We start from the raw sequence: 25,979 nt of genomic DNA on the forward strand, positions 1-25,979 counted from the left end.
ATTTCCCAAATATTAGCATCTTGCGTCAGTCCCTGATGGGAATATCGAAAATATGTTAGTATACTAATTAGGTATCTGCCACCTCTCATGTGTTAAATAATCCCATAGTTAGATATAGCGTAATCCCTGGTTCACAATACTAAAACTTACACTGAGTACTCAGAATTGTTGATGATTGTCAGTCAAATAAGCAAAAATAGTCTCTCTCTGGTAGGCACACTCAAGACAATTTATTTTTCTTAAACATTTTTGTTTCCTTGATACAGTAATTTATGGCATAGGCAACGTTTGCTTTTTTTCCTCTTCCGTTTCCACCATTATGCAGTTGTTCACGGAGTCTAACAGTCAAGAAAGGATCGAATCATTTAGGAAATCCTACAAGTAAATGTTTCGTCCGATCTTAATGATAAATTAGCACCCGATACGTCCATTGTTTCAGCCTACAAGCCTTGAATTGTTTATATTGTTAAGGCCTTCAACCCTCAACAACAAATCCAACATCAAAATCTATAACAAGTTTGGGAATGAAGCCATACTCACGATATACAAACCATGAACAAAGGGAAATTGGCCCATACAAACCGAATGTTTTAGTTTTAATAAATTTCTCACATGCGCAATAGAGAAAATATTCCAACAACATTGTTAAGGTTTGGTAGCGACATAAAGTATACTGCATCTTACGAAAATATACGTTGTTACGGGTTGAAGGCATTAACAATATCAACAATTCCAGGCTTGTAGGCTGAAACTATGGACGTATCGGGTGAAATTAGAGTTGAATCTTTCAACATCAGATTTTTCACGGTGTTTGACCGCATTTGTAGCATTTCTGCAGGTGTTCAGACTTAATTTCGTCCTTAAAGACCAGAAATTACCGTGACCGAAGATAATCGTTTACAAAGGACGCTCATTTCTTCCGTCCAATTTTAATGTTAACAATGGTTATCATACATCCTTATACATCAATATTTGCTCAGATATTTTTTTATCATACCAACCTGCTTTGAATAGATAGATATGGTTGGAAATTACCGTATTCAATTTCTGACCATTTTATAGCCTTTTAGGTATTGTTTGCGGCATCTCATAATATTGTGGTTTTCTTTTCATGTTAATTTCGCTTCACTCATGTGCTTCTGGTACAAACTGTGCTGAGTAGAGGAATTGGATGGGGGTGGGGAAATTGAGGAATTGGATGAGTGTGGGGTGGGAAATATGATATGTGCTCTAACGTCAACAAAGGTCAGATAGGCACAATGTCATAAAAATCAGGCTATAATCATTTCCTGTTACTGTTTTCCATTAAATTTTTAGATATTTTCTTCAACGACAACGATGAGCTGTTTATTGCTTTTGCGTCATTTTTGCTAGTTCTTCGTTGCTTCTGCACAAATGTTACATTTTCCGTACAGGGTTCATGTATAATGCTAAACAATGACAGCAATGTAATTGTAATAGAAATAATACCTTTCCTATGGTTGTAGGGTTGTAGGGGGTTGTAGGGTTGTATGGTTATAGGGTTGTTTGTACGATACCAGATTCAGCCCAAACATAATCATTATCAAACATTTAATAACATAAATAATATATCCGAACATATTCGTCATGACAGTCCATAAGTCTTGTTTTCTAATGACCAATTTGTCCTTAAAACCATACATGCCTTATTTGTAAAGTGTTTTGTTTCTAGCATGCAGTTGTAATTATTTTATGAAAAAAGAAAAAAAATTAATTTACATTCGTATCCGGTTGTTTCGCTAACATTTTTAGGATTGTAAATTTAGTATTGAAAGGTCAGACTATTATTTTGCTATAGGAAGAAAACAGTGTTAAAAGAGATATAGTACAGTTTTTTTTTCCCTGTTAGACAAGAAAATAATGTAAGCATTTCATCTTTTAGTCATTTTAAGGACAAATCAATCTATTGCTAATGTCGTTTTAAATACGCGAACATCTAGTAGCACTAATGCTTTTGTTGAACATTCAAAAGTAATTAGTTTTGATTATATTTCTACGTACATGCATTTAAAAAAAAACCCAAAAAACAAACAAATGAATATATGTTTCAAACGGAAATTAGTCTGCTTCATATCAATGATATATAATGACTTCATTCATACATCTCAACAAAGATAAATTGCAACAGCCAATTTATCAAGGTTATATATGACAAAAGGTAAACCAGAAAACAATCAAACTTACTGTCGTCATCATCATCATTATCATCATCGGAATACATTTTTAGAAATATGTTTTTATCTATATACTGTAATTTTAAAAAGATACTATACAGGTACATATACAGGTACATGATAATTTGGGTGTTTTGTTTGGTGTTCTGTGGAATAACAACACATAAATGATACCATTGTACAAGATCTACTTTATAGATTATTCTACAGAACACTTCGTTATTTAAATCATACGAATTGCTTTTTTTATTAACTTTTATGCTCACTGATTAGCAAGAACTACTTCTACTCTAACGACCATTACCGTAGCTGTTATTGCTACTACTTCTACTCTAACGACCATTACTGTAGCTGTTATTGCTATTACTTCTACTCTAACGACCATTACCGTAGCTGTTATTGCTACTACTTCTACTCTAACGACCATTACCGTAGCTGTTATTGCTATTACTTCTACTCTAACAACCATTACCGTAACTGTTATTGCTATTACTTCTACTCTAACGACCATTACTGTAACTGGTATTGCTATTACTTCTACTCTAACGACCATTACTGTAACTGGTATTGCTATTACTTCTACTCTAACGACCATTACTGTAGCTGTTATTGCTATTACTTCTACTCTAACGACCATTACTGTAGCTGTTATTGCTACTACTTCTACTCTAACGACCATTACTGTAACTGTTATTGCTACTACTTCTACTCTAACGACCATTACTGTAACTGTTATTGCTACTACTTCTACTCTAACGACCATTACCGTAGCTGTTATTGCTACTTCTACTCTAACGACCATTACCGTAGCTGTTATTGCTACTACTTTTACTCTAACGACCATTACCGTAGCTGTTATTGCTACTACTTCTACTCTAACGACCATTACCGTAGCTGTTATTGCTACTACTTCTACTCTAACGACCATTACTGTAGCTGTTATTGCTATTACTTCTACTCTAACAACCATTACTGTAGCTGTTATTGCTACTACTTCTGCTCTAACAACCATTACTGTAACTGTTATTGCTACTACTTCTACTAATAAAGTGTGTGTTTTATATTTTTAACGTAGCTTTAACAATTTTAGTTATATCGCTACAATGTATACAGTGTGGCAGTTTATAGGGATGTCTAGCACTGGGACATCATGCCACAGACATGAGCGCCAAGCAAGGCAGCTGCTAGTACCATTTTATAAGTGTTTGATATGACTAATACCGGGTTCGAACCCGCGACCTCCCCATCCGCGGCGGACGCTCTAACCACTTAGGCCACCGGAGCGGTCTGCTACTGCTGCTGCTACTACTGCTACTACTGTCACAGCCATCACTACTACTATTACCAAAACAACTAAAATCATTGTAATCACCACTATCACAACTATTACTATACTGCTATTAATACCTTTCTGTATGAATAGTATTACTGTTACTATAACTTATAAATAATAATAATAATAATAATAATAATAATGATAATAATAATAATAATAATAATTACAACCGCATATTGGAATGCCCTTATTTAATGAGGTCAAGCAGGAAAAGTTTGAAATTCGGTCATTGTTCCAGTACCTGGCATCTGAGACAAAAAATTCATGTTTGTTTTTCTCGGTTGATGAATGAACAATGTTCACACCACCGGATATAATAAATCAGCTATTTATATATAGCATGTTTTCATTCAGTTCAACCGGTGTTTAGCATGTGCTGAAGATGGAAGTTTAGAACTAACATCATCTGAACTTTAGCTGGCAAACATGTGGGGACGGTTTTAGTAGATAACAGACATAGAACAAGGGAGTGACATCTTCCTGAATGAAAAGCGACGACATTGAGTCCGCTTTTAGGTTTGACACGCACGTACAAAGGTGTACGATTACACCATACTTGTTCCCGGACAACTTCATATTGATCCTTTCGAGATTAACTACCCAGAAATAAAAATATGTTGTCCCTAGTGCACGACTTTACCATTGATTGGTTGGCTGGGTATTGTTCAACAGAACATCAGCTATTGAAAGACTGTGTAAATCCGAGGCAATTCAAACAAACTCAGGGTATACGGCCGGTAGAGGTAGAATTCTGAGTCTGGCACGCTAGCCACTGAAACACGGGAGGTATTCTTTTGGAACATGAATAACTTTAGTACAAATAGATGACACGAGTTTAATATGGTTTGAAACATAGCTGTTATTTTGCTTTCTATTCATGAAAATAATAAAAAAATTAAAAAGAATTTCTTTTCTTTTACGTTTATGTCTAATAAAAAGAATGAAGACCTGTGCTAAGAATGGACGAACACGAATTTATTTTTTATGATGTCTTGCGTAGTTCAAAAGGGTAGCATGTGTAATTGAGCAAGAACGATACGTCATTTTAAGCACAATTTCCTTTGTATCGTTGTTATATAAGCGATAAAGGCAAATTTACACATTAGATTTCATAATCTATAACATATGACAGAGTCTAAGAACTCAGATGCATTTAAGAGTGTCTACGAAACTGAGATACAAGTGACAATGTCTCAGAACCTGAGCTAAATGTAAGATTGTCTAGTAATCAGATGTAAATGTAACAGTGTCTAGGAAACTGATGTAAATCTAACAGTGTCTAGGAAACAGATGTAAATGTAACAGTGTCTAGGAAACTGATGTAAATGTAACAGTGTCTAGGAAACTGATGTAAATGTAACAGTGTCTAGGAAACTGATGTAAATGTAACAGTGTCTAGGAAACTGATGTAAATGTAACAGTGTCTAGGAAACTGATGTAAATGTAACAGTGTCTAGGAAACTGATGTAAATGTAACAGTGTCTAGGAAACTGATGTACATGTAACAGTGTCTAGGAAACTGATGTAAATCTAACAGTGTCTAGGAAACTGATGTAAATGTAACATTATATTTCATAATCTATAACATATGACAGTGTCTAGGAACTCAGATACATATTAGAGTGTCTACGAAACTGAGATACAAGTAACAATGTCTCAGAACCTGAGCTAAATGTAAGATTGTCTAGTAATCTGATGTAAATGTAACAGTGTCTAGGAAACTGATGTAAATGTAACAGTGTCTAGGAAACTGATGTAAATGTAACAGTATCTTGGAAACTGATGTAAATGTAACAGTGTCTAGGAAACTGATGTACACATAAATGCAAAGACTAGTAACATTAACCAGTGAGCATGGCAAGTGCCCGTATGTCACCCTTTCTATAATGATGTTAAATGCGAACACACTCATAAAATTTCATGACAATATATTTAGAAGTATATGTCCATTTGGCCTTTGAAAATAGATCATGGTGATCTTGTTTATCCGATAGTAGTGTAGAAGAAACAATATTATAAAAAGGACTGGCATCCTCTAATAAATAATGTAAAAACCACGGTAAATAAATAGTATGTAGCCGTAATTATATGTAATTTGGTTACCAGAAAGGTACCTTTCAGCAGATACAGACAGCCTTAGTCACACAATGTGCTATCAGTAAATATTTTTGAACAAATCCACAATCTACAATCCACTGTCCAGGTCCGTACGTCATAAAACCATATGAGAGTAATTAGTTTTTTTCAAAACTAAAGGACACTCTTAATGGTAGAGTTTTGACAATGAAGTATGTTGTGCATTTGCTAAACTTGTGTCAAAAGCTTTGTATAGCTAAATGTTGTACCTCAGAGTTTTTGGAGAGGTGGAATGTTGACTCAACGCCAAACTCTTAATTACTTAGCAGAATATATTTTGCACGTTCTAAGCTCAATTTTCAATTAATAACATTGAGACGCTGCATCGGGCCGGCAATAATCTATTCTAAGCAAAATTGTAGCTTCTTTATGGAAACCTTTTATTGTCACGAGTTTATCCATAATCATTACTTCCAAAGCAACTTCAGCTGTACTTGACTCCAAAACGTTTGGAATAATGATACAATTAATATTCAAACAATTTGGAAAATGAATCAGGAGATTTACCTGTGACATACATACACTGCCGTAATAACCGCTAGTCTTGCACGTGGAAAGTCATATACCATGCTAGAATAATCCGTTTGAACGGAGAAGGACGCGAAAGATACTGAAGATTCCGGAAACTAATTTGATTAATGTTTAATGCATTTATTTCCCCGTTTTATCTTACTATTAAAAAATATTTTTAAATTGTAAACAGCAACAGGTAAATAAATTAAGCTGGATAAACCACTCCAGGCTGGAGCTATCTGACAAATAATGCATCCGCCCTTTCGGGTTTTGTTTTCAGGAAACCACTGCTGAGAGTGGTTTCTCCATGATTGAATCAAACAAGAGAATGCATGGATAGACACGGTGCGAAAATACTAAAAGCATATAGCAAAGCAAGAGAGAGAGAGAGAGAGAGAGAGAGAGAGAGAGAGAGAGAGAGAGAGAGAGTTACTAATAAAAATAATAACATAATTATGACAATATATACTTTCTGATTGAATGACTAAATAAAAGAAGAGAAATATTAAAGAACGGATGGGGGAGGGGGTAGTGGTAGAGGGAGAACAGTTATTGTTTGTTAAGTACTATTTGGTTCTATTGTTTCTTTGGTAGAAATATACTGACAGTACTGCCATTATATGATAACACTGAATCTATTCAGTGACTTTTTATGAGTTGAATTTCTCTCTCTCTCTCTCTTCCACAAAACTAGCTTTTCTTACATATCTTTCATCATGGAACTGCAATATCTCTCTTTCTCGAAAAAGTATCTATCTCATTTCAATTAATAAATGTTTTACGTCTTGAGAATATTTAAGTCATGCTTAATGAGTTTTGGTTACTTCTGGCTTTAATTCTTTTCGCAACTCAAATTTAGCAATGGCGAGACTTGCTCCAAAATGGCAAATATTTTAATATTATCGCTTTCTGAGGGATTAACATTGGTCAGCCGTTGCTGATGAGGCTTTTTTTCTCCCCCGGCTGGAGAACATAGTTCGGGGTTAAATCGCCGGGAGAAACGTGATTTTTAAAAGCAAAACAAAACAGCTGTCGCTGAGAGATCTCATGTGCAAAAAGATGCAGCAATATGCTGACACCAATTTAATTAGATAGGTTAGAAATTTATCATTTGCTCCAAGCCAGAATCGAACTCGTGCTGAGAGTAACAGCACCTATCCCCTTGCTCCGTAACACCAACGCCCAGACAGGTCGAATAAGCTCGAAGGTTAGGACTTGAGGCGCACTCGCTAGTCAAGGGAAATTTGAAACTCAGCTATATGGATAAAGTCACTGGATTTCTAATGAGGAAGCCAAGGTATTTAAATGAAATCATAATTATTTATCCCAAAAACGATTAAAGCGTTTATCCAGACCCACATTAGATTTTTTGGATACATTATTAAAAATTAACAATTTCTAATATTTTCTATTAAAAAAAAACAAATACAGCGAAAGCAAGTTTACTGAGCCTTCCCTCTCAATTCATGACTACGGCCTGGACCAGCAAAACATATCAATTTAACTGATTTCAACCACTCTGTCTGAATCAGCAATGAATGAATCATAGAAGAAAAAGATATGGTGTCAACATTGGCGGTTGCCATGGAGACATATTTTCATGAACTAAAATCATTTTACACAATTACCTTTTGGTTCCTAAGTCATTACAGTTTATCGTCCCATATTTGTATCTACAAGGTCATTGATTCGTCAGACAAAATGTGTCAGTGACATCTGTCATCATCTTCAGATAACCACACTTTGTTGTTGTTTTTTTTTTCTCGTTCAGTTTCTTGTCCTTTAGTACGGTTGGCAGATATTGTCACTTGCAGGGGTTCAGAAAGGGGACCAATCATCTATGGAGATATGTTCAGCGCTTCGTTTTAATGAAAATTTACAATAAAATTATGTTATATTTTCTTCACATATTAGACCTTTCCTTTGTTACTTTTTATTTGAACAAATGTAGGGAAACTAATTTCGTAACAATTTTATTAAATGAATTATGTATTTCTGGTGTACTTTAGTAACCTCACTTCATAACAACTGAGGAGTATATAAAGATTATGTTCTTGACATTTGCCGGTCGAAGAAAGAAAATTGGAGCTATCAAATTCGCAACAAAGGCATTGTATTCTGTGATCCGGTAATGCATCACTGTGTGCATAAATATGTAGCTTTTTAAAATACTTAAGAATACTAAGCTCGTGGAAACTTTATTTTGCTATCTTTCTTGTCTTTTTTTAAAACCTAAAAACATTTGTAGAAATGATTTATGGAAAATATATAACATTTCAAACAACTAACAATTATTTTCAGTGCTCCATGTAAGGGATGTGGATGAATCGAATTGTAACAGTTCTCATGTGGAAGCTTATTCTGCTTCTTTAGATTTTTTTTGTTATTATTATTATTATTATTATTATATCTGTATAATTTCTTTTTTAGTAGACAAGATGATTCCGCTATACGCAGTGGCTTTGCGCCTGGTCTATTTAATCGTAAGCCTCTCTATAACTGTTCGGGCTGTCTCGGTCCCCATTTATCAGTATCGTGAGCTCATTCTCCAAATGCACAACGACGTCCGGCGGATGGAACCAGCGGCAAACATGAAACAAATGGTAAGAAGTTTTCATTTAGAGTAGTCTTTTTCCAATAATAAAATCATGGCGAAACAGAGATAACACTTAGTAAGATCACACATGTTTAGATTTAAATTCGTTCTCATTCAGCGTTCGAAAGGACGGAAAACTTTTTTTTATGATAGCAATAACGCACATGAACCTTAAGTCAAATTATGTGCACATTTACTATAAAAGTATTTGGCTGTTACAAGATACGATGATACAAAAGTTTCAGGCTGCTTCAGAAATCATTTCTCTAACAGAGTAAGCTAAATTATGTCTGAAGGAATCGAACTAAATGGCTGTGAAAGAGGAAGTTGTAATAAGCAGGTTTGTTATAAACAGTCTCCTCTCTTTTTTAAATTATGATAGTTATGACAACATTATAAAATAGTGCATATGTTATTAACAAAAACAAAGAATCATCGTCACCGTTCTACCAGTAGTAAAGACAGTAAGCTAACCCGAACTTATGACAACAGCAAATATGTAAATAGATATTCAAAAGACAGCAATCATATCTGAGGCCACAGATCAATCAGGGAAATTTCATTGTGGCAAGCATTGTACAGTCCTCTAATGATTCATCAGCGCACCATCGTAATAATTCATTGCTGTGAGTTTTCTCAAACATTTTGCTGGCATTCCTGTTTTTCTTATGTTAACCATCCATACTTTTCAAGATGTATGATCCTTACCTAGAGGAAAGAGCTGCAGCCTGGTCGGAAACTTGTTATTTTGGGCACCAACAACGTGGTCTGGGAGAGAACCTGTCATATTTTTCAAGTACGGGGCGTGCCGTTCCCCCAGCGACCGTGATCCGCCAGTCCATACAGCTGTGGCATGGAGAGAAAAATCTATGGGGATACTCAACGACTTGCGGCGCCGCATGCCACTACACACAGGTAAGGCAGCTCATCGCTTTCATTAACAAGTAAATATTTTTTGTACAGATTGAATTTGTAAGTACATCGTCTTCTCAAAACTAAAGTGTCCCGTCCCCGTTTCCCTTTGGCTTTATTCTTGGGAATCAGCAGAACGCATCTAAGCGATGACTCCGACTAACGAAAACAAAAGTTAGTAATGCGCTTTTAACGTGCCAAGGAGAAAAGTACTTTTTTTGTTGGTTTATTCGCCACTTAAAATGTAACATTTACTGTGACCTGATGAATATATTGTGTAGTTCATTTTTATAGTAATGTGCCATTATTAGATGCGTAACAATATCGCTTGAATCGTTTGAACTATTTGTCCAAGAATATCTGATACTATAAAACCTCCTTAAAAGAACAGAGTATGACGTCACGAACGTTTTTTCTTTCTATTATGTTTTGTTCATCATTTACACTGTAAACACAAAGTACGAAATTTCCTGTCTCATTGTGTCTCAGAAAATGTCCAGAATAAAAATGACGAACCAAAATTTATATTTGATTCACTCGAAACTACTCTGACTACTACTTCCCGTAATCCATTTATTTCGGCCATGGAAATGCCAGAGAGGCATCTGTTGAATCGAACCACGAGATGCACTCATCAGAAAAATGCGACCAAACGATACTGAGTATGCGGATTGTGTCTTTGTTTCTTTGAGTCAAAGATAGTACATTCGTCAGTCAAGGGACTGGGTTGATTGGAATAGTAATATGGCGGCCCCCATCACCTGGCATAGTTGTGACTGCCACGTGCTTTGTACGCAGGGCCCAATGCATACGAAATACGTAATGCTTGCTGCGTCTTGCTCAGTCTTCTTACAACAAGATAATTACAATACAATAGCTCAAATCTCTCTCAATGCCGTGATCTGTTGGTCGCAAAAAGCAGCATCAAACTGCCTAATTCTGCCCTGTAAATATTTTCCGCTTATGTATTTCTATCCCCTTTCTGAATTAAAGAATCAACATCACTAAATCATTCTGTCTTTACTGAATTATTCATCTATTGACTGATAAGAGAACACGTATCATTGTTTTGTCTGTACTTCCGGTTCGAGGTTTGGCAGTGTCGAGATAGATAGATAGAAAGATAGATAGGAAGATAGATATATAGATAAATAGATAGATAGATAGATAGATAGATAGATAGATAGATAGATATTGTAGACAAATATTGTATGATTTCAGCTGGTGTGGGCTCAATCCTCAAGAGTTGGCTGTGCTCTAAGTTACTGTCCTGTTATGCAGGGTGCGGCATTCTCCACGAATTCTATGTACTTTGTCTGTTTTTACTCTCCAGCGTGAGTATATGCATTAAAAATTATCAACACTATATACAACAAAATATGCAGAAAGAATGAATAGCGTTTCTCGTGTTATTTAGCAAGTTAGACGATTATTTATTGCTTTAAGGTCAGAACTGTCAGAAAAAACGCCTCTGTATGTTCCTTTCAAGATATGATCTTTACAGTTACGTTAAGCTAAGGTGGTCGTTGTAGATATGGATTGTCTCATCTTTCTGCAACCTTTAAAATAAGTAGTATTTTCAAATTTTTTGTCGTGGTGTTTTTTCCCCGCAAGATTCATATCCCGCCTAAACATTCATCACTACTTTGTTGATTGAAATTGGGATGAAAACTGCTTGCGTGACGATAGAAATGACAATGTTCATTTATAAAGGTTGCCGTCTTTTCTTCATCGAAATTTTCTCATCGAGACTCTGTCTTTGCAGACCACCTAGAGTATTAGGACATCTGAGAGTTTCATAATGTCATTTGTCCAGTAATATATGTTGTGTATAAATGTATATGAAAAGACACGTTTACTGCCATTTTGTTTTGATTGAAAACCCGTTCTTCTTTCAGGGGTAATTATTACGGTCAGTATCCCTTTATACTGGGATCAAGATGTTCCCGCTGTGACCCCGGTGAGTTCTGCTTGAACGGACTGTGCGCCACCAGTGGTAGGTTTTATTATCTATTGAGAATGAGAGTATTGTTGGCCCTTGTTTGTCAGATGTGACAAGAGCAACTTCAAGCCAATTTACCTTGTGACTCTAACTTGTTGGAGAGAGAGAGAGACAGAGAGAGAGAGAGAGAGAGAGAAATTGGTTGGTTGTTAACACTGAAAAAAACCGTACACTAGGACTTACTGTCTGCTTCTTTGTGCAATTTTCACTGAAATAGTGCCGAATCATTATATGAGTTGTTTCTTTATTTATAGAATGCAACTCTTTATGTACTGTACATCCTTGCAGTATTTACTGAAAGTCATATTCTACCGGCACGCTCTGAATGCTGCGGAAAGGAAATATTTTACTTCAGCGCTTTGGGTAGAAACGCTACCGTCATTTAGAATGGATAATAACAGAGAAATGTTCTAGATGCAAATTTACTTGCATGATACATGAATAATAATAATAATAATAATAATAATAATAATAATAATAATAATAATAATGATAATAATAATAATAATTTATTATTATTATTTGTAGTAGTAGCGGTAATAGCAGTAGTTGTAGCAGTGATAGCAGTAATATTAATTGGCAAAATATGGGAAAATTATATTAAAACAATGACAAAAGCATTCTACTTCTTGAGACTTCTCACTAATTTGAACGCAAGAGTTGTCACCGTCTTTTAATCTTGACTCTTGTTCATCAGTATATAGAACGAGTTAAGGAACTCAGAGATGATTTATTTTTATTTTTACTGTATTCTGTTTCAATTGTATTCATTTTTATACCAACTATCCACAGTGAAGCTCGTGCATTTATTACCAACGTTCTTTCTTTTCTCAGTTAAATAAAATGCTTGACAGTTTATGAGAATCGGATGTTGAATAATTCAATCATGGCCGAGATAAACATTCTTTAGGGTCCTGTTTATTGGATTCACATCGATTATATTGGACAAATTTAAATATTTGACAGGGCCTGGAAAATTTTCTACAACGGCTTTTGGGATTCGTTTCTGAGACAGCTAAAATTTCCACTTCTTTACTTCTTTTTTATTTCAGGATACAGACGAAAGAAGCGATCAACAAGGTCAAGTTTGAAACAAATGTGTGCACATTGAAGAACGTAATCAATCGGAACATATTTTTGTGATAAAATTAACGAAATCTTTTATTCTAAACAATTTCTGTCGTGTAAACTTGTACAAATCATGCAATAAAATTTGGAAGCTTAAATTGTGTAAAAAGTCCTTTTTAATGAGTGCTACATATTGTTTGTCGGGACATAATTGAGTATGAAAAAAAATAATTTAAATATTGATTGATTGATTCATTCATTATTTATTCCTTGATTTATATATTGCCTCCCTTTTACTGTGAAATGTCCTAAGCAGAATTTAGGAAAACCGAAGCTATGTCCAAGACTATAGACAGTGTTAAAGTCAAGTGAATATCGCAGGAGGTATCACACACACACACACACACACACACACACACACACACACACACACATTTCATCATAATAGTTCTTGATGTATATGGTTTCAAAACAGACTGCTAAGTATATGTTCATTTTATTCGTACATGAAAGAACTCTCGTTACTATTGCAACAAAATAAAAACGCTTCAGGGCTAACAGCATTCCGATTATATATAATTCCTACAGGAGTAAAACAAGAAGAAAAGAAAAGGAAGACACTTAAATATCAAAGATTTATTAAATATTGCACAACAACGAAAACGGATAAAGTAAAAAGAAAACTAGATTGGAATGTTAAATTCCATCACACGTGATAGAAGAAGGGAATGTTTACAATCTTGTATGCAACATGTATTATGATGTAGCCAAATGTGATTGTTAAACTCAAGCAATACTGAAGAACCGATCACAGCTATGTGCTTGACTGTTGATTGAGTTTCTTCTTTGTTTTGCTGGAACGATGAATTTTTCTCAGATGCAAGAACCAGTGTATATATATATATATATATATATATATATATATATATATATATATATATATATATATATTAAAAATAACATGGCATTTAAAGTGTTGGTATAAAGCAAATTGATATACCGATACTATTGGTATATCAAAATGTGATCCACCAACGGCGCAATAATACGAATATATAAACATTCTTTCAGCTGCAGACCTTTAGATCGATGATGAATCAATCATTAATCATAAAAATATTAATAATCCCTGTTTTCTAAATGAAATTAAAATGGTACACAATTTCATCGGAATCCTTTCTTTCATCCATTCCCTATTCCCTCTCGTGCGTAAGGGACAAAATAACCAAAAATCTGGAGTGAGAGAGAAAAAAATATTGTGCTGGACGAAACCATTAAAACTCAACTTGTAGCAAGTAACCTACAGTAATCTGGTTCGTCGTAACGGTATGTTTACGCTTTCTTTGAGATCAATCTACATTGTTCGTAATATCAATGATACTTAGTTGCAATAGCCAGTTGACACTAGGCCTATATGTTAAATTTGTCGGTTACTAGGGACACACACTGTAGCGTATTTAATGCTTTGTTGTTGTTTCTTAAACCTATTATAATGTTCTAAAAATCCATTATTAATTATTAAATATAAAAATTTCAAATGGTCGTCACCGCCTCCCTCTCTCTCTGGATTATCATAGGCGAAAATCCATGAAAATACGAGCGTTGGGGATTTTCGCTTGTGTCATACGACGATATCTCTGGACCTATGAATGACGGTAAAATTTAGTCAAACCGTCCTAAGGGGTGGGGGGAGAGAATTGTATAGTCTCTTGAAAATGTTAATAAAAACAGAATAATGACTTAGATGACCTGTCAATATATGAAAATATTTTAATTATCTCTTGTTGGTTCGTCATTTCGCTTAGTTTCTATTCCACGCTAATTTCCATACGCCAGAACGTGAATGCCTGACAGTTCAGGTTCAGTGTACAAGAGGTTTACCGTGTTTGTAGTGCACTACTTTCTTCATAAAAACCCTATTTCATGTTTAAATCATGAGTGTGTCTTATATTGATGTAATAAATGTGAATAAAAATAGAAACAATACAATCAGCTTATCAATTTGCATATGTGATTGTGAACAAAAAGAAAAATCGCAGAACTACATTTTGTAGCGGGCACACTCAGAGGGATGCGAGATGTGTGGAGTTCATTCACTCGGTCAATAAACAGTTGCCCGGAGCATATCGTAACTCCATTCAGAGTGCAAATATGTGGATTTGCATGTGATATAAATAAAATATATGTATTGTACGTACCCTGTATCAATGATATAACACTCGCTTTATAAATTTTTAATTAAAAAGAAACTCGGCAAGCCTAGTTTCCTTTTAATTAAATATTTATACATCTCGTGGTATATCATGGATACATCGTACATACTATATATATTATAAAGGACACAACTTCTATTATAACAGAGACTATTATAAATAAAGTATTTAAAAACTGAATATGCTTGAGATACGCTATGTGTCTCCATGACGAAATGCATACAAAACAGACTTGATGATTATCATTTAAGACGAAAACAAATAAATAGCTCATCGGAAATAAAGTAATTTTAAGTTACAAAGGAGACTTATTACTGCTTTCACAATTTAAGAGGTTATACATATTGTGAAAACCTATGCATCTGGAGAAAAAAATTGTTCATTGCAACAACAAAAAAAGAAGGGAAAAAAGCGGGAAATGATCTGATATAAGGGTGCTAAGAAGTTATGGATACATGTCAAACTAGATATGATACAATTTATAATGTGTCAGAAGTGAAACTATGTCAGGTATATTTGTATATGAAATTGTGTATATTACACTTCACGGGAATAGAATTAGTGGTGTTAAATTAACTAGGAAAATATCCTTGACCATGTATGACGTGAGCAATAACATTCTAAAACAGGTGTTCGCCCTGCTTTAAACACTTTTACCACATTAAGGTTTTATCTGATAACAAGTATTGAGAGGTTCCATAAGTTATAAATATTTCATTTAATATCAATACGTTTTACTGTCATAAAAATTTCATTATAGATCAATACATTTTACTGTCATACAAATTTCATTATAGATCAATACATTTTACTGTCATACAAATTTCATTATAGAGCAATACATTTTACTGTCATACAAATTTCATTATAGAGCAATACATTTCATTATAGAGCAATACATTTTACTGTCATACAAATTTCATTATACAGCAATACTTTTTACTGTCATACAAAGTTCATTATAGAGCAATACATTTTACCGTCATACAAGAATTTAAAATGTCTCTCCCGATAAGTCAGCGTGTGATAAAAAGTGATTTCGGCATTAAAATGAACACCAATAATATAAATGAGCAGATTCATAACGGTGTAAGTAAACAAAATGATTACATTCATGACGGCAATAGTAAACAAAATCATTACATTCATGACGGCAATAGTAAACAAAATGATTACATTCATGACAGCAATAGTAAACAAAATGATTACATTCATGACGGCAATAGTAAACAAAATGATAACATTCATGACGGCAATAGTAAACAAAATGATTACATTCATGACGGCAATAGTAAACAAAATGATTACATTCATGACGGCAATAGTAAACAAAATGATTACATTCATGACGGCAATAGTAAACAAAATGAATACATTCATCACGTCAGTAGTAAACAAAAGTATAGTAACATAAAAACTCCTTGAAGCTGGAAGATATCATAAAGTTTAAAACGCATCCTCAAATTATACAACATAGTCTGGGTTTCCTCTGACCTTTCCCGCCCCATTCTTTTATATTTCCACAGTTATTTTGGGGTGATACGATAAAACATGATCCAGATCTAAAACATTGGATACGCAGAAACCACTCACCAGAATCGGCACTATGGATGTGCGAGAACAAGGCAGCAAGCCATGAGTGGGGCTCCAAGCGAAGAAATAGCATTGCGGAGTTGATTTCCGTCAGCAGCGCGGAGCCCTGAAAGTGCGGGGCCCAAGGCGGTTGCTTTGTTCGCCTTTCTCTATGACCGGTCCTGCCACTCACTTCCGGCATGGTGTGGTCGCTTTCAACTAGGAACATCAAAAATTAAGTAACATTGTGTCAAAACCTACTTGCCTCATATCAGTAAATATAATATTTATCTTGCACTCAAAAGATTTAAAACTTACTTCGTCTTTTCAATAACCCATTTCTTGCAATGCGTCAGCTCTAGATACAATTTTCACGGCCCAAACGTTTCTTCAATTCAGAAGACAAAGGGCCACGTGATACACACTCCTAATAAGGGGAAATGTCCGACTGCGATCGAATTCTGCTGCCTTGAGATTTAGCAATCACGTGACTATGCATTTGATGTATGGAGTAGTATTCCGTTCGTATATACTGGTTAATCGGCTCAATTGTCGGATGTTCAAATTTAAAACCTAAGTGTCTCCGCAGATAAAGATTTAAGTTATCGATTTCAGGTCGGTAGGATTCGATATAATGTTACGTTTTGCTAACTCCTGTTTAAATGTTTAAAGTGGCTGGCTTGTGAAAATTCCATGATTATGATACGCTCGGAACTCCCAGTCTACATAACTGTTCAAGCATGTAAAACGGGGTGAGAAAAGGTCTGAGTAAAATGGGATTAGATATGAGTGAGAATGGTCACGTTTGGAGCAAATATTCGCCATTTTTGCTCTTTGCTAAGCCAATTTTACAGTCGTGCTTTGAGCGTTTTGGCAACATCTTCATACGTTACCCAATCGCAAGAATTGGTCGATGTGTGTCAAGAAATCAGAGACAGTTAGACCGGAAAACGATGCATAATTACGACTTTAAGCTTATGGTACATCGACCCTAAGAGACATTCGTATAGACGTATAGCAAAATCACGAGCCAAGACATGAATTGAATATAAATCCGCCAGCTTGAAAAACTTTTGATTCAAGGTAGGTTTTTGCCTCTAATTTTACTGAACGCAATATTTTGTGAAAATAATGTGTCGCACCAAAGACACTAAAGTGTCAGCTATTTATGTCAGTTACATTTTTGTCTTAGCAGCTGTGATTTTATCAAATACTTTGACCAGTTGTTTCAATCGGCTGAGATCTAAAGCCAATGCAGAAATGATCGGTTACCCATTGGCTTGTGATACTGTAAGCGTTTCCAAGATAGAATACAGCTCAGTTAGAACACATTGACAAAGAACCCGTCATTCTTGTTCTGTAAATAAAATATGCCATGCACGAAACGTTAAGCAACGCTTTAGTAGATAATGAAACATCTCTAAACAACTTAACAAAGTGTGTACATAAAACGAGGGATATATAAAGAAAGTGACGCAATAGAATTTAAAGTTTTAAACTATCTTCCTTCATATAGTACACAGAATAGAAACAACTGGTTGAAGTTCTAATTTATTTAATACAACTCATTAAATATTTCATACTTTAACTGATGCAGGTTTTGCTAAATGTCGTGTGCATGGCACGTTTATGTCCATGATGTCGACTGTTGAAAAAGTTCTAGAAGTAAAACTTCTTGAACATAGTATGATCAATATAACAATCACAAAACCGTCGTTAACACCCGTCGGACTCAAGGATGTAAAATATGCTTTTTGGGTGTAAGAGGCGACTAATGGAGGCAAGAGCTTCTGTAGCTCAATGATTAACCAACGAAAGGATGCGGGTTCGAATCTTACCATCGACTCAGCCCATGTTGATTACATTGGTTACCGGGGTTGTTTCCTTTTGAAAGGCACTTTACTTAAACTTAAAATCTTACCTGTTCAGCTGTGCCGTAAAACACGTAACCAAACCAAACCAAACCAAACTAAACCAAGCCAAACCAAATCACATCAAACAACGAATCTTAGAACACAATGATGAAATGACATGCTAGATCATGACTCTTTTTTCTGTATATATAAAAAGATGATTCCACGAACTAGCTATAAAAAATGAAGAAAAAATAAACAATATTTCTGATCGTTCAAGTTATTGCATGGATCTTAGAAATCGATGAATTACAGCATTAGTTCTAAGGTTTCCGTAGTAATTATATTTCAATCTAATAGATAAATTGTAACCACTAAAATCGAAAAATCAGAACTATAATACTGATAGGGACCTTCATCATATACGAGAGGTGCAAAACGTCCAATTTTCCAGTGTGATTGTTGGTCCTGAAGTAATAACAGCGATTGGAAAGTCAAGTATTTACTCTGGAGCACTCCTTCAGACATGAGAAATGCAAAGGCAAAAGTGCCTGTATTCAAGTTATTAACGGTTAAATGTAATCTGTAAGGAGTGAAGATTATATACATAGACAAGTAAAGGTTGATTGCTAATTCTGTCCACATCAGATATAATTGATTATTTATTATTCTTTTACACGCATGGACTGCAACTCATTTCACACACGAGTATTGTAATGACTCTGGTTCTTTTCCTCCTCCTCCTCTGTCACCACCTCTGCCTTCTCCTTGCTTGTATCTTGACTGATGTTCGAGCAATGAGTCTGGCAAAAGTCGTTGCTTTTTGTTTTTATTAACCTTTCGTCCCGTGCGTTCTTCACCATTCTCTCTGTTCCGCCTGGAGTAACGGGTACGTCACTTTCGGGCATGATAGTGTCTGGCCCATTCTTATTATCACTGCCCTCAAATGGATCTGACGGTTGCGTTTCGCCAGAGTCTGACAAAGTATTAATGTTAGTCGAATCTTTGCACTCCGTTTGATAGTCTGGCTCACGTGCCTTTTCGGTAACTATTTCATTTTGTGTCCCTCTTATAGAATTTGTAAGCTCTCTGTCAGACTTGACAAATTCATTTTCTGTCACAGAGCTATAAACTGAAAATTCCACATCATGAAAAGTATCTGGAATACTGTTGCTCTTCAACACCATGTTCTTCTCTGATTTGTGCACCATGCCATTATGACTGCCTGATTTTTTCAAAAGAATGTTTGTGCCACCTGGGCCTTTCGTATCGTGTTCGCTTCTACAACATTCAAAACTGCTCCTAGAGTGAGTTGCAGAAGATTCGTCCATTATACTATTGTAGTATGCCGGATTATCGCTAGTGCTTGGTTTTTGTTGAACTTCAGCCGTAAGTTCTTTCCAAGCTTTTCTTGTGTTCGTGACCTCGATGTTTTCGTGTGAAATACAAACGTACTGTGGTCTGAACAGAATAACGTCATCGTGGATGTTACTGTCATCTCCCATGTATACCTGCCCCAGTTGGAATTCCGGGCTGATGTAGTTACCTCCCTCTACGTTCGGAATAGCAACCTCTGGAAAGTAATAATAATAATAATAATAATAATAATAATAATAATAATAATAATAATATTTAATAATAATAATACTAATAATAATAGAATAATAACGAGCACATGAAATTATTTTTGTGACTAAGAAACCGATCCACAAATGAACTCGGCCATACTCTGGTAGCTGTCTCAGAAATATTAAATCCAAATAGGTGGTTCGTTAGCAGAGGAAGTGAAAATGATACCACTGGATAGATCACAGAAAGTCAGACAAAGTTTTAGTGGACTTGAGAGAAGCCTTACCTTTGTCATTAAAATACACTTATTTGGAAATCTTAAGATTGGACATAATGAACAATAGAACGTGACAAAGAAAAGTTGCTTGGTCACAGCATACGTAGCAAAATAGTGACTAATTCAAAGAACAATGACATGTTTAAAAACAGAAATAGAAATTTCAACTGTCTTGGTAGCAGTAACATCCTATAAACTCATACTCTAATGAATCCGGAAGCGATACATAGTACAAAAGGTCTCTTTTCACACTAATAATTGGAATACTACCAATAGCCTTTGAGATCTAATTCCATTTTATTCGCAGAGAAGTATTGGGCTATTGTACAACATACTGATAATGTCGAACCCCCGATGCAGACAAATGTATTTATACTTTCATTTTGACTCCGGACAAATTGCTCTTGTATTCCATTAGATTACGTTTTAAATTAGCCGTTTAATGATATAAATTGTGAATTTAATACTATAAATTAACCGTACTTACAAGCGTCAAACATTATTTATGTTCATCAAATGAACCCTTAAGTACAAAGCCTGAAATGTATACTCTCACAAACATTCAATCAAGGAGTAAAAGCCTGCACAAATGCATGACTAATACAAGGAATCAGGCCAATTTGGAAACTCGTTAGATACGGTGTAAGGTAAGAAATTCTACCTGATATACCTCTTCATTTCATGGTACCACTTTCAGCTCAAACCAACTTGAAAACTATCATTTCATGAAAGGCATTTTTCAAACCCTTCCCATGCCTTTTTCAACTGCGAGATATCATGTTTTGCGGAACACTTGACTGAAATAGTTGTAGACAAACAGAATGATCAAATTGGAAATCTAAATACTTCAAAGGTTAATGCTCGGTAACATGAAACAAAGTTCTGAGAACAAACGACACCAAATGTAAAACAAATCAGACCAGTAAGTTTTGACTGATATAAATAAATTGCTTTCATTGATGTTTTTATATCTTATATCTTAACCTATACCCATTCAGTGAAAATTGAAAAGAACTTGTAGCCAGGATTCAAGTGTATATATTACCGTAATGTATTTCTGGGTCAGTGCTGTTGGGAATTCGGAAAGGTACCGTTGCCACGGTAACTGGAAAATTTAGCTCCAAGAGCCCACCTGCTTGATGCGATACGACCTTGACCTGGAAAAAGAAATATATTTTTATATTCTATTATGATTTTAGTACTATTTCTTATTTATTCCACGTACACATTATCCACTGTACATAGTTCGATCTGTTTTGAAGACTCGGCACTTTTTAAATTTTTGGTGTGATGAAGCTAAATTGAAGAAATCCTAATTAATCATTTACACAGTTAATAACAGTATCTTAATGCTGGTTGGAAAGTGTGTCTCTATTTTTCTATATTAGTATGATAAATCAGTCACCAGACCAGTAATGATATAGATCGACGGATTGGGTCTGATCTCACATATTCATTAACCTGTGCAATTGTGTAGACACATTTATCCGTAACACATGACTTCTTATTTTACGGTTAATTGATGTGTTTTTATCTTTCTCCAGCGATATGCTATATATATATTTCCGGATCAAATCCTGTATTTGACAACTAGCAAATCCATATAGAATAATACAACCCTACCTCCTGTTTCGAATTTCAAGGCTACATCGTGCAGTTCCGTCAGATCAAGCAACCAATCAGACACCACTTCGGCTCATTCCTTTATTTGAAGGTTTCGGTTGCTTTGGTAATGTGACTTGAACCAACTATTTAAAATTTTCTTTTATAGTGGGATTATGGTTTAGTTCATTTAACGCATAAACAAAGCCCAACATAAATGGCGGATAATATTTGTGGAGTCAGTCACATGACCAAAGCATCCGGTGGTACACATTTAAAAGGTACACACTAGAAAAAGCACCTGCATCATTTGTTTAGTGGCATAAAGATCCAATCAGGTCGTATACATATACAGAAACATATGCATATGCAAATACAGAAGTCTAACACAATTCATTCGCATAGGTCAAGCGGTTTCATAGAAAATTCTGAGTAAAAGGTTGGTAAAATATAGCAACACTTAAATTGTATCAAACTTTATTTGATTCGCAACAAATGCAAAAAAGCTGTTTACTCAATTAAATTGGCCAAAGTCTGTTGCTTTATTCATTATCGTCTTGAAAAGCTTTACTTAAAATGTCTAACAAGTCTTTTAAAAAACAGAATCATAAACATACATTAATCATGCAAATGACACGAAACTCTAGTCAGAACAACTAAATACGGACAAACCACTACAATCAATTTAATTTGCCTGAATTCAGTGGTTTCTGTTTAATCGCGCTAATTTATGGTGGGCGGGCGAAGAAATAGGAACAAGCAGGATACCTGAATTTACATTTGTAGCGTTAAAACAAACAAACATGCATAACCTTGAGTGTGTAGTAAATCTGGATGATGTTGCAGACTTCCAGCAATGTAGGTGGCATGGGTGGGACTCGTAGCACCTCGTGTAATCTATTGTAGGATACTGCATCAAATGGTTCCACCATTTCTGCCTCATATTCCCATACCTTGTGTGTCACAGTTTTGGCCAAGCCCAGTACGCCTTTGTTTATGTAGAATTCTACTTCCTGTAACCACATAAAATTGCATAACATGGTACTGTATACATCTTTGATAGGAGCTTGCTTTTCATTTATGCTATTAAAAGTGTCAGCCATGTTTTGCTTTAATGGAGAACTGGACGGGTTATTTTCCTTCACATTTTACCGTTTTCATTGTGGTTCTGTGGCAGAGAAGACCACTCCATGAGAAAGTGTTTTTTTAAAAAAATGAAGTATTAAACTAAAAGTTAATATTCCTGGATTATAGCAAAGACAGCGATGAAAATGATACTTTTGACAAACGCTTAGATTTACAGTTTATGATAATGCGCATGCGCACATTTTAACCAAAACATACACAGTCTTAAAATAGCAAGTATTTTGTTGCAAAGAGATCGAGATCATAAAGATGAGAAACGTTCTTCATAAGCCACAGTTTCAGGAGACTATAAAATATTAACAAAGCAGCCTCTCGACAAAATACACAGATCGTGTTGTAATTAGTTTCCAGCTGTATTTCATTTCAGCGTGAACCCTTGTTCCATTAACACTTATTTTGGTGAATAGGAAGTTTTATGAACCATTAAACTTCATCCTGGTCGATTATCTTACAGTGAAATAGAATCCCAATGGAATTATGAAATGTTTACCGGTCCATAAAATTTCATGTTCACCGATCCTAAGGTCTGTAATTGATTTTCATGATTTAGTGTACAATTTTGAAATAAAGTATGTTTTAGTAAAGCGGAAATGACATTTCCACTGCATGAGACACCACCATCATCAATAAAACAGACTATCACATCACAACCATACAAAACCGTGAATTATCGCAAATCATGTGACGTCATGACATGTGTTGTAAAAGCGTCTCTCATAGAAATCATAAATAGTATTTGCGATTTCTGAAAGAGGAAACCTATTGCGTCATCAGTGATACTTTGACTTAAACGTAAAGTTGAAATTACTAAAAGAATGCCAGACTCCCTCTGATTTAATTAATTTTAGCCGTATCTTTGCCTACCTGCATAAGAGTGCACAGAAGCCACACTTCTTGGTCGGTTCCATTATTTATCTCAGCCTTAAAACGGAGATTTTCCCCACAACAGTAAGCCGTTCTCTCCATTGTTGCCTTCAGAAGCAGTGGTCCGGCAGCACAACAGAGACAATACTTGCTGGTCTTGCCTCGCAGAATTACTGGTGTCTGCAGAATATTCAAAGGAAGAAATAGTAATGTCCTTTATTCGAATTCCCTATAGAGTTTCAGCTAAATGTCCTTTATTCGAATTCCCTATAGCGTTTCAGTTAAATGTCCTTTATTCGAATTCCCTATAGCGTTTCAGTTAAATGTTCTTTATTCGAATTCCCTATAGCGTTTCAGTTAAATGTCCTTTATTCGAATTCCCTAAAGCGTTTCAGTTAAATGTCCTTTATTCGAATTCCCTATAGCGTTTCAGTTAAATGTCCTTTATTCGAATGCCCAACTGTATTTCAGCTAAATGTCCTGTTTCGTTTGTCTTGCCGTGCTTCAGTTAAAATTCACCTCTAGTAGCCGGGGGGGGGGGGGGGGTGGGTGGGTAGGGGGAGTAGCGAGCATACATTTCTCGCTTGAAAATAATATTGTAATTTTTAACCCCCCAAAAATTAATCTCACATCGTGACCAAACATAAAACGCGATGCTGGAGCTGCCAAACAATAAAACTTTCTTTAATTAATTGATGAAATATCTTGATATAAACGAAAGACATTTTTTTTTAAAAATAATATAAAAGATGTTATATAACGACTGGGGAAAATTATTTTAATTGCATTTTATAGGGAAAGTATTCAGATGTGGTCAACGATGAATACTGTATGCATGGTAAAGGTGGTACTTCTCTTCGATGTAACATACATGGGACAGGTGTCAAATCTAAATATGCTTTATGTAAAAAATTGTGACGCTGATTAAGTTCGATTAAATATTCGAAATGAAGCCAGTAAAGGCTTTGCGATGGGACGAATTAATTACACAAAATATTTTAGAATTATTCTTCATTTAAAGAGAAACATGTTCTCTCTTGTTATTACTGATTGCAGCAAACTACCATGAACTGGATTTTAATATAACCGAGCAATATTTTTTGCTTACTGGAGTAAATTCAAGATCGCATGCTATGTCAAATGAACTCCTTTCCGATAATGATCGCATCATGTATGAAGAAAAATTGCATAGACAGGCAGAGATTAAGGTTGCATTACCGTTCAGTCGGGATCGAATGATCCCGCGTGGTGTAGCGCAATCTTCCAAGTGATTTACACGACCCTTTAAGGGATGTTCGGGATGAATTTCTTGTTGACAAAGCGGTTGATGCTTTTATAACATGGCACATTCAGCAACTGGATCCACAACATCGTAGTAATAGGGATTCTATGTCGCATCATAGAGTACGAGGACAAAAGTATTAACTATGATTGACGAATCGATTTCGCACGCACATTAAAATTATATTGACATTTGAACCAAACCGACAATATCTTCTCCGGGTTAAATTTGGCACGTTAGATGACGAGAATCAATAGGTTGTCCAGGATAAAATTTAGATTGGAAGAAATACTTTAGCAACGTCGTCAAGGACATGCTGAACTGTCCGCGTCGATCTCGACAGAAACGTTTAGTGGAATTGATCGAGTCTATTATCTCATCACCTCAGTCGTGTATGGAATTTACATCATGAACCAAATTCCGATGCGTGATGGAAAATTAAATCGTGTTACCAATCGAATCTAAGAACATTTCAACAATGCCGATCGTAGACATCAATTAACGGAGTTATGAAAATATAAAATTTTACAATGGGAGACTAATGTTTGACAAAATGAGCAAGCACTAAATGCGTGTAGATGGTCCCTACTGTGTAATTAAGTTTCATAGTTAAAAAAAATATTAATTCACCTCGTTGTCGCAGAATCTATAATTACATACAATGCTTCCAACGCCATCAACAAATGCAACCTAGGATGAGTATCACACACGAAAGATATCGGTAGAAAATAAGAGGCAAATTTACCGCGGGATCGTCTAACTATTGTGCTCGTGCACAAACGACGTCAGACATCAAACTGAATTGGATTTTCTCATCTGAGATTGTACACGCAAAGGTAAATT

The 25,979-nt window shown here is 35.1% G+C and overlaps 2 protein-coding genes across 2 annotated transcripts in view; one reads left to right on the forward strand and one right to left on the reverse strand.

Moving 5' to 3' along the window:
* The first annotated feature begins 8,252 nt into the window (after positions 1 to 8,252).
* Positions 8,253 to 12,904, forward strand: LOC149808059 (peptidase inhibitor 16-like). Its single transcript, XM_089973141.1, has 6 exons — positions 8,253 to 8,308; positions 8,611 to 8,783; positions 9,470 to 9,691; positions 10,910 to 11,022; positions 11,587 to 11,684; positions 12,743 to 12,904. Exons 2-6 carry the CDS (start codon positions 8,619 to 8,621, stop codon positions 12,799 to 12,801), a joined length of 657 nt encoding a protein of 218 aa, XP_089829267.1. The 5' UTR covers positions 8,253 to 8,308; positions 8,611 to 8,618; the 3' UTR covers positions 12,802 to 12,904.
* Positions 12,905 to 13,379: 475 nt separating this feature from the next.
* LOC149808060 (uncharacterized) overlaps positions 13,380 to 25,979 on the reverse strand; it is a 93,460-nt gene continuing 80,860 nt past the window's right edge. Inside the window, exons 5-8 of the mRNA XM_089973177.1 lie at positions 23,855 to 24,034; positions 22,657 to 22,857; positions 21,288 to 21,399; positions 13,380 to 19,969 (exon numbers count right to left, since the gene is read on the reverse strand). Of these exons, the coding sequence (XP_089829303.1) occupies positions 19,095 to 19,969; positions 21,288 to 21,399; positions 22,657 to 22,857; positions 23,855 to 24,034 (1,368 nt within the window). The 3' untranslated portion in view covers positions 13,380 to 19,094. The remainder of the gene's footprint in view (positions 19,970 to 21,287; positions 21,400 to 22,656; positions 22,858 to 23,854; positions 24,035 to 25,979) is intronic.

Source organism: Sinohyriopsis cumingii, chromosome 1 (assembly GCF_028554795.1).
Source record: "Sinohyriopsis cumingii isolate HCF-2022 chromosome 1, ASM2855479v2, whole genome shotgun sequence".
Classification (NCBI taxonomy): domain Eukaryota; kingdom Metazoa; phylum Mollusca; class Bivalvia; order Unionida; family Unionidae; genus Sinohyriopsis; species Sinohyriopsis cumingii.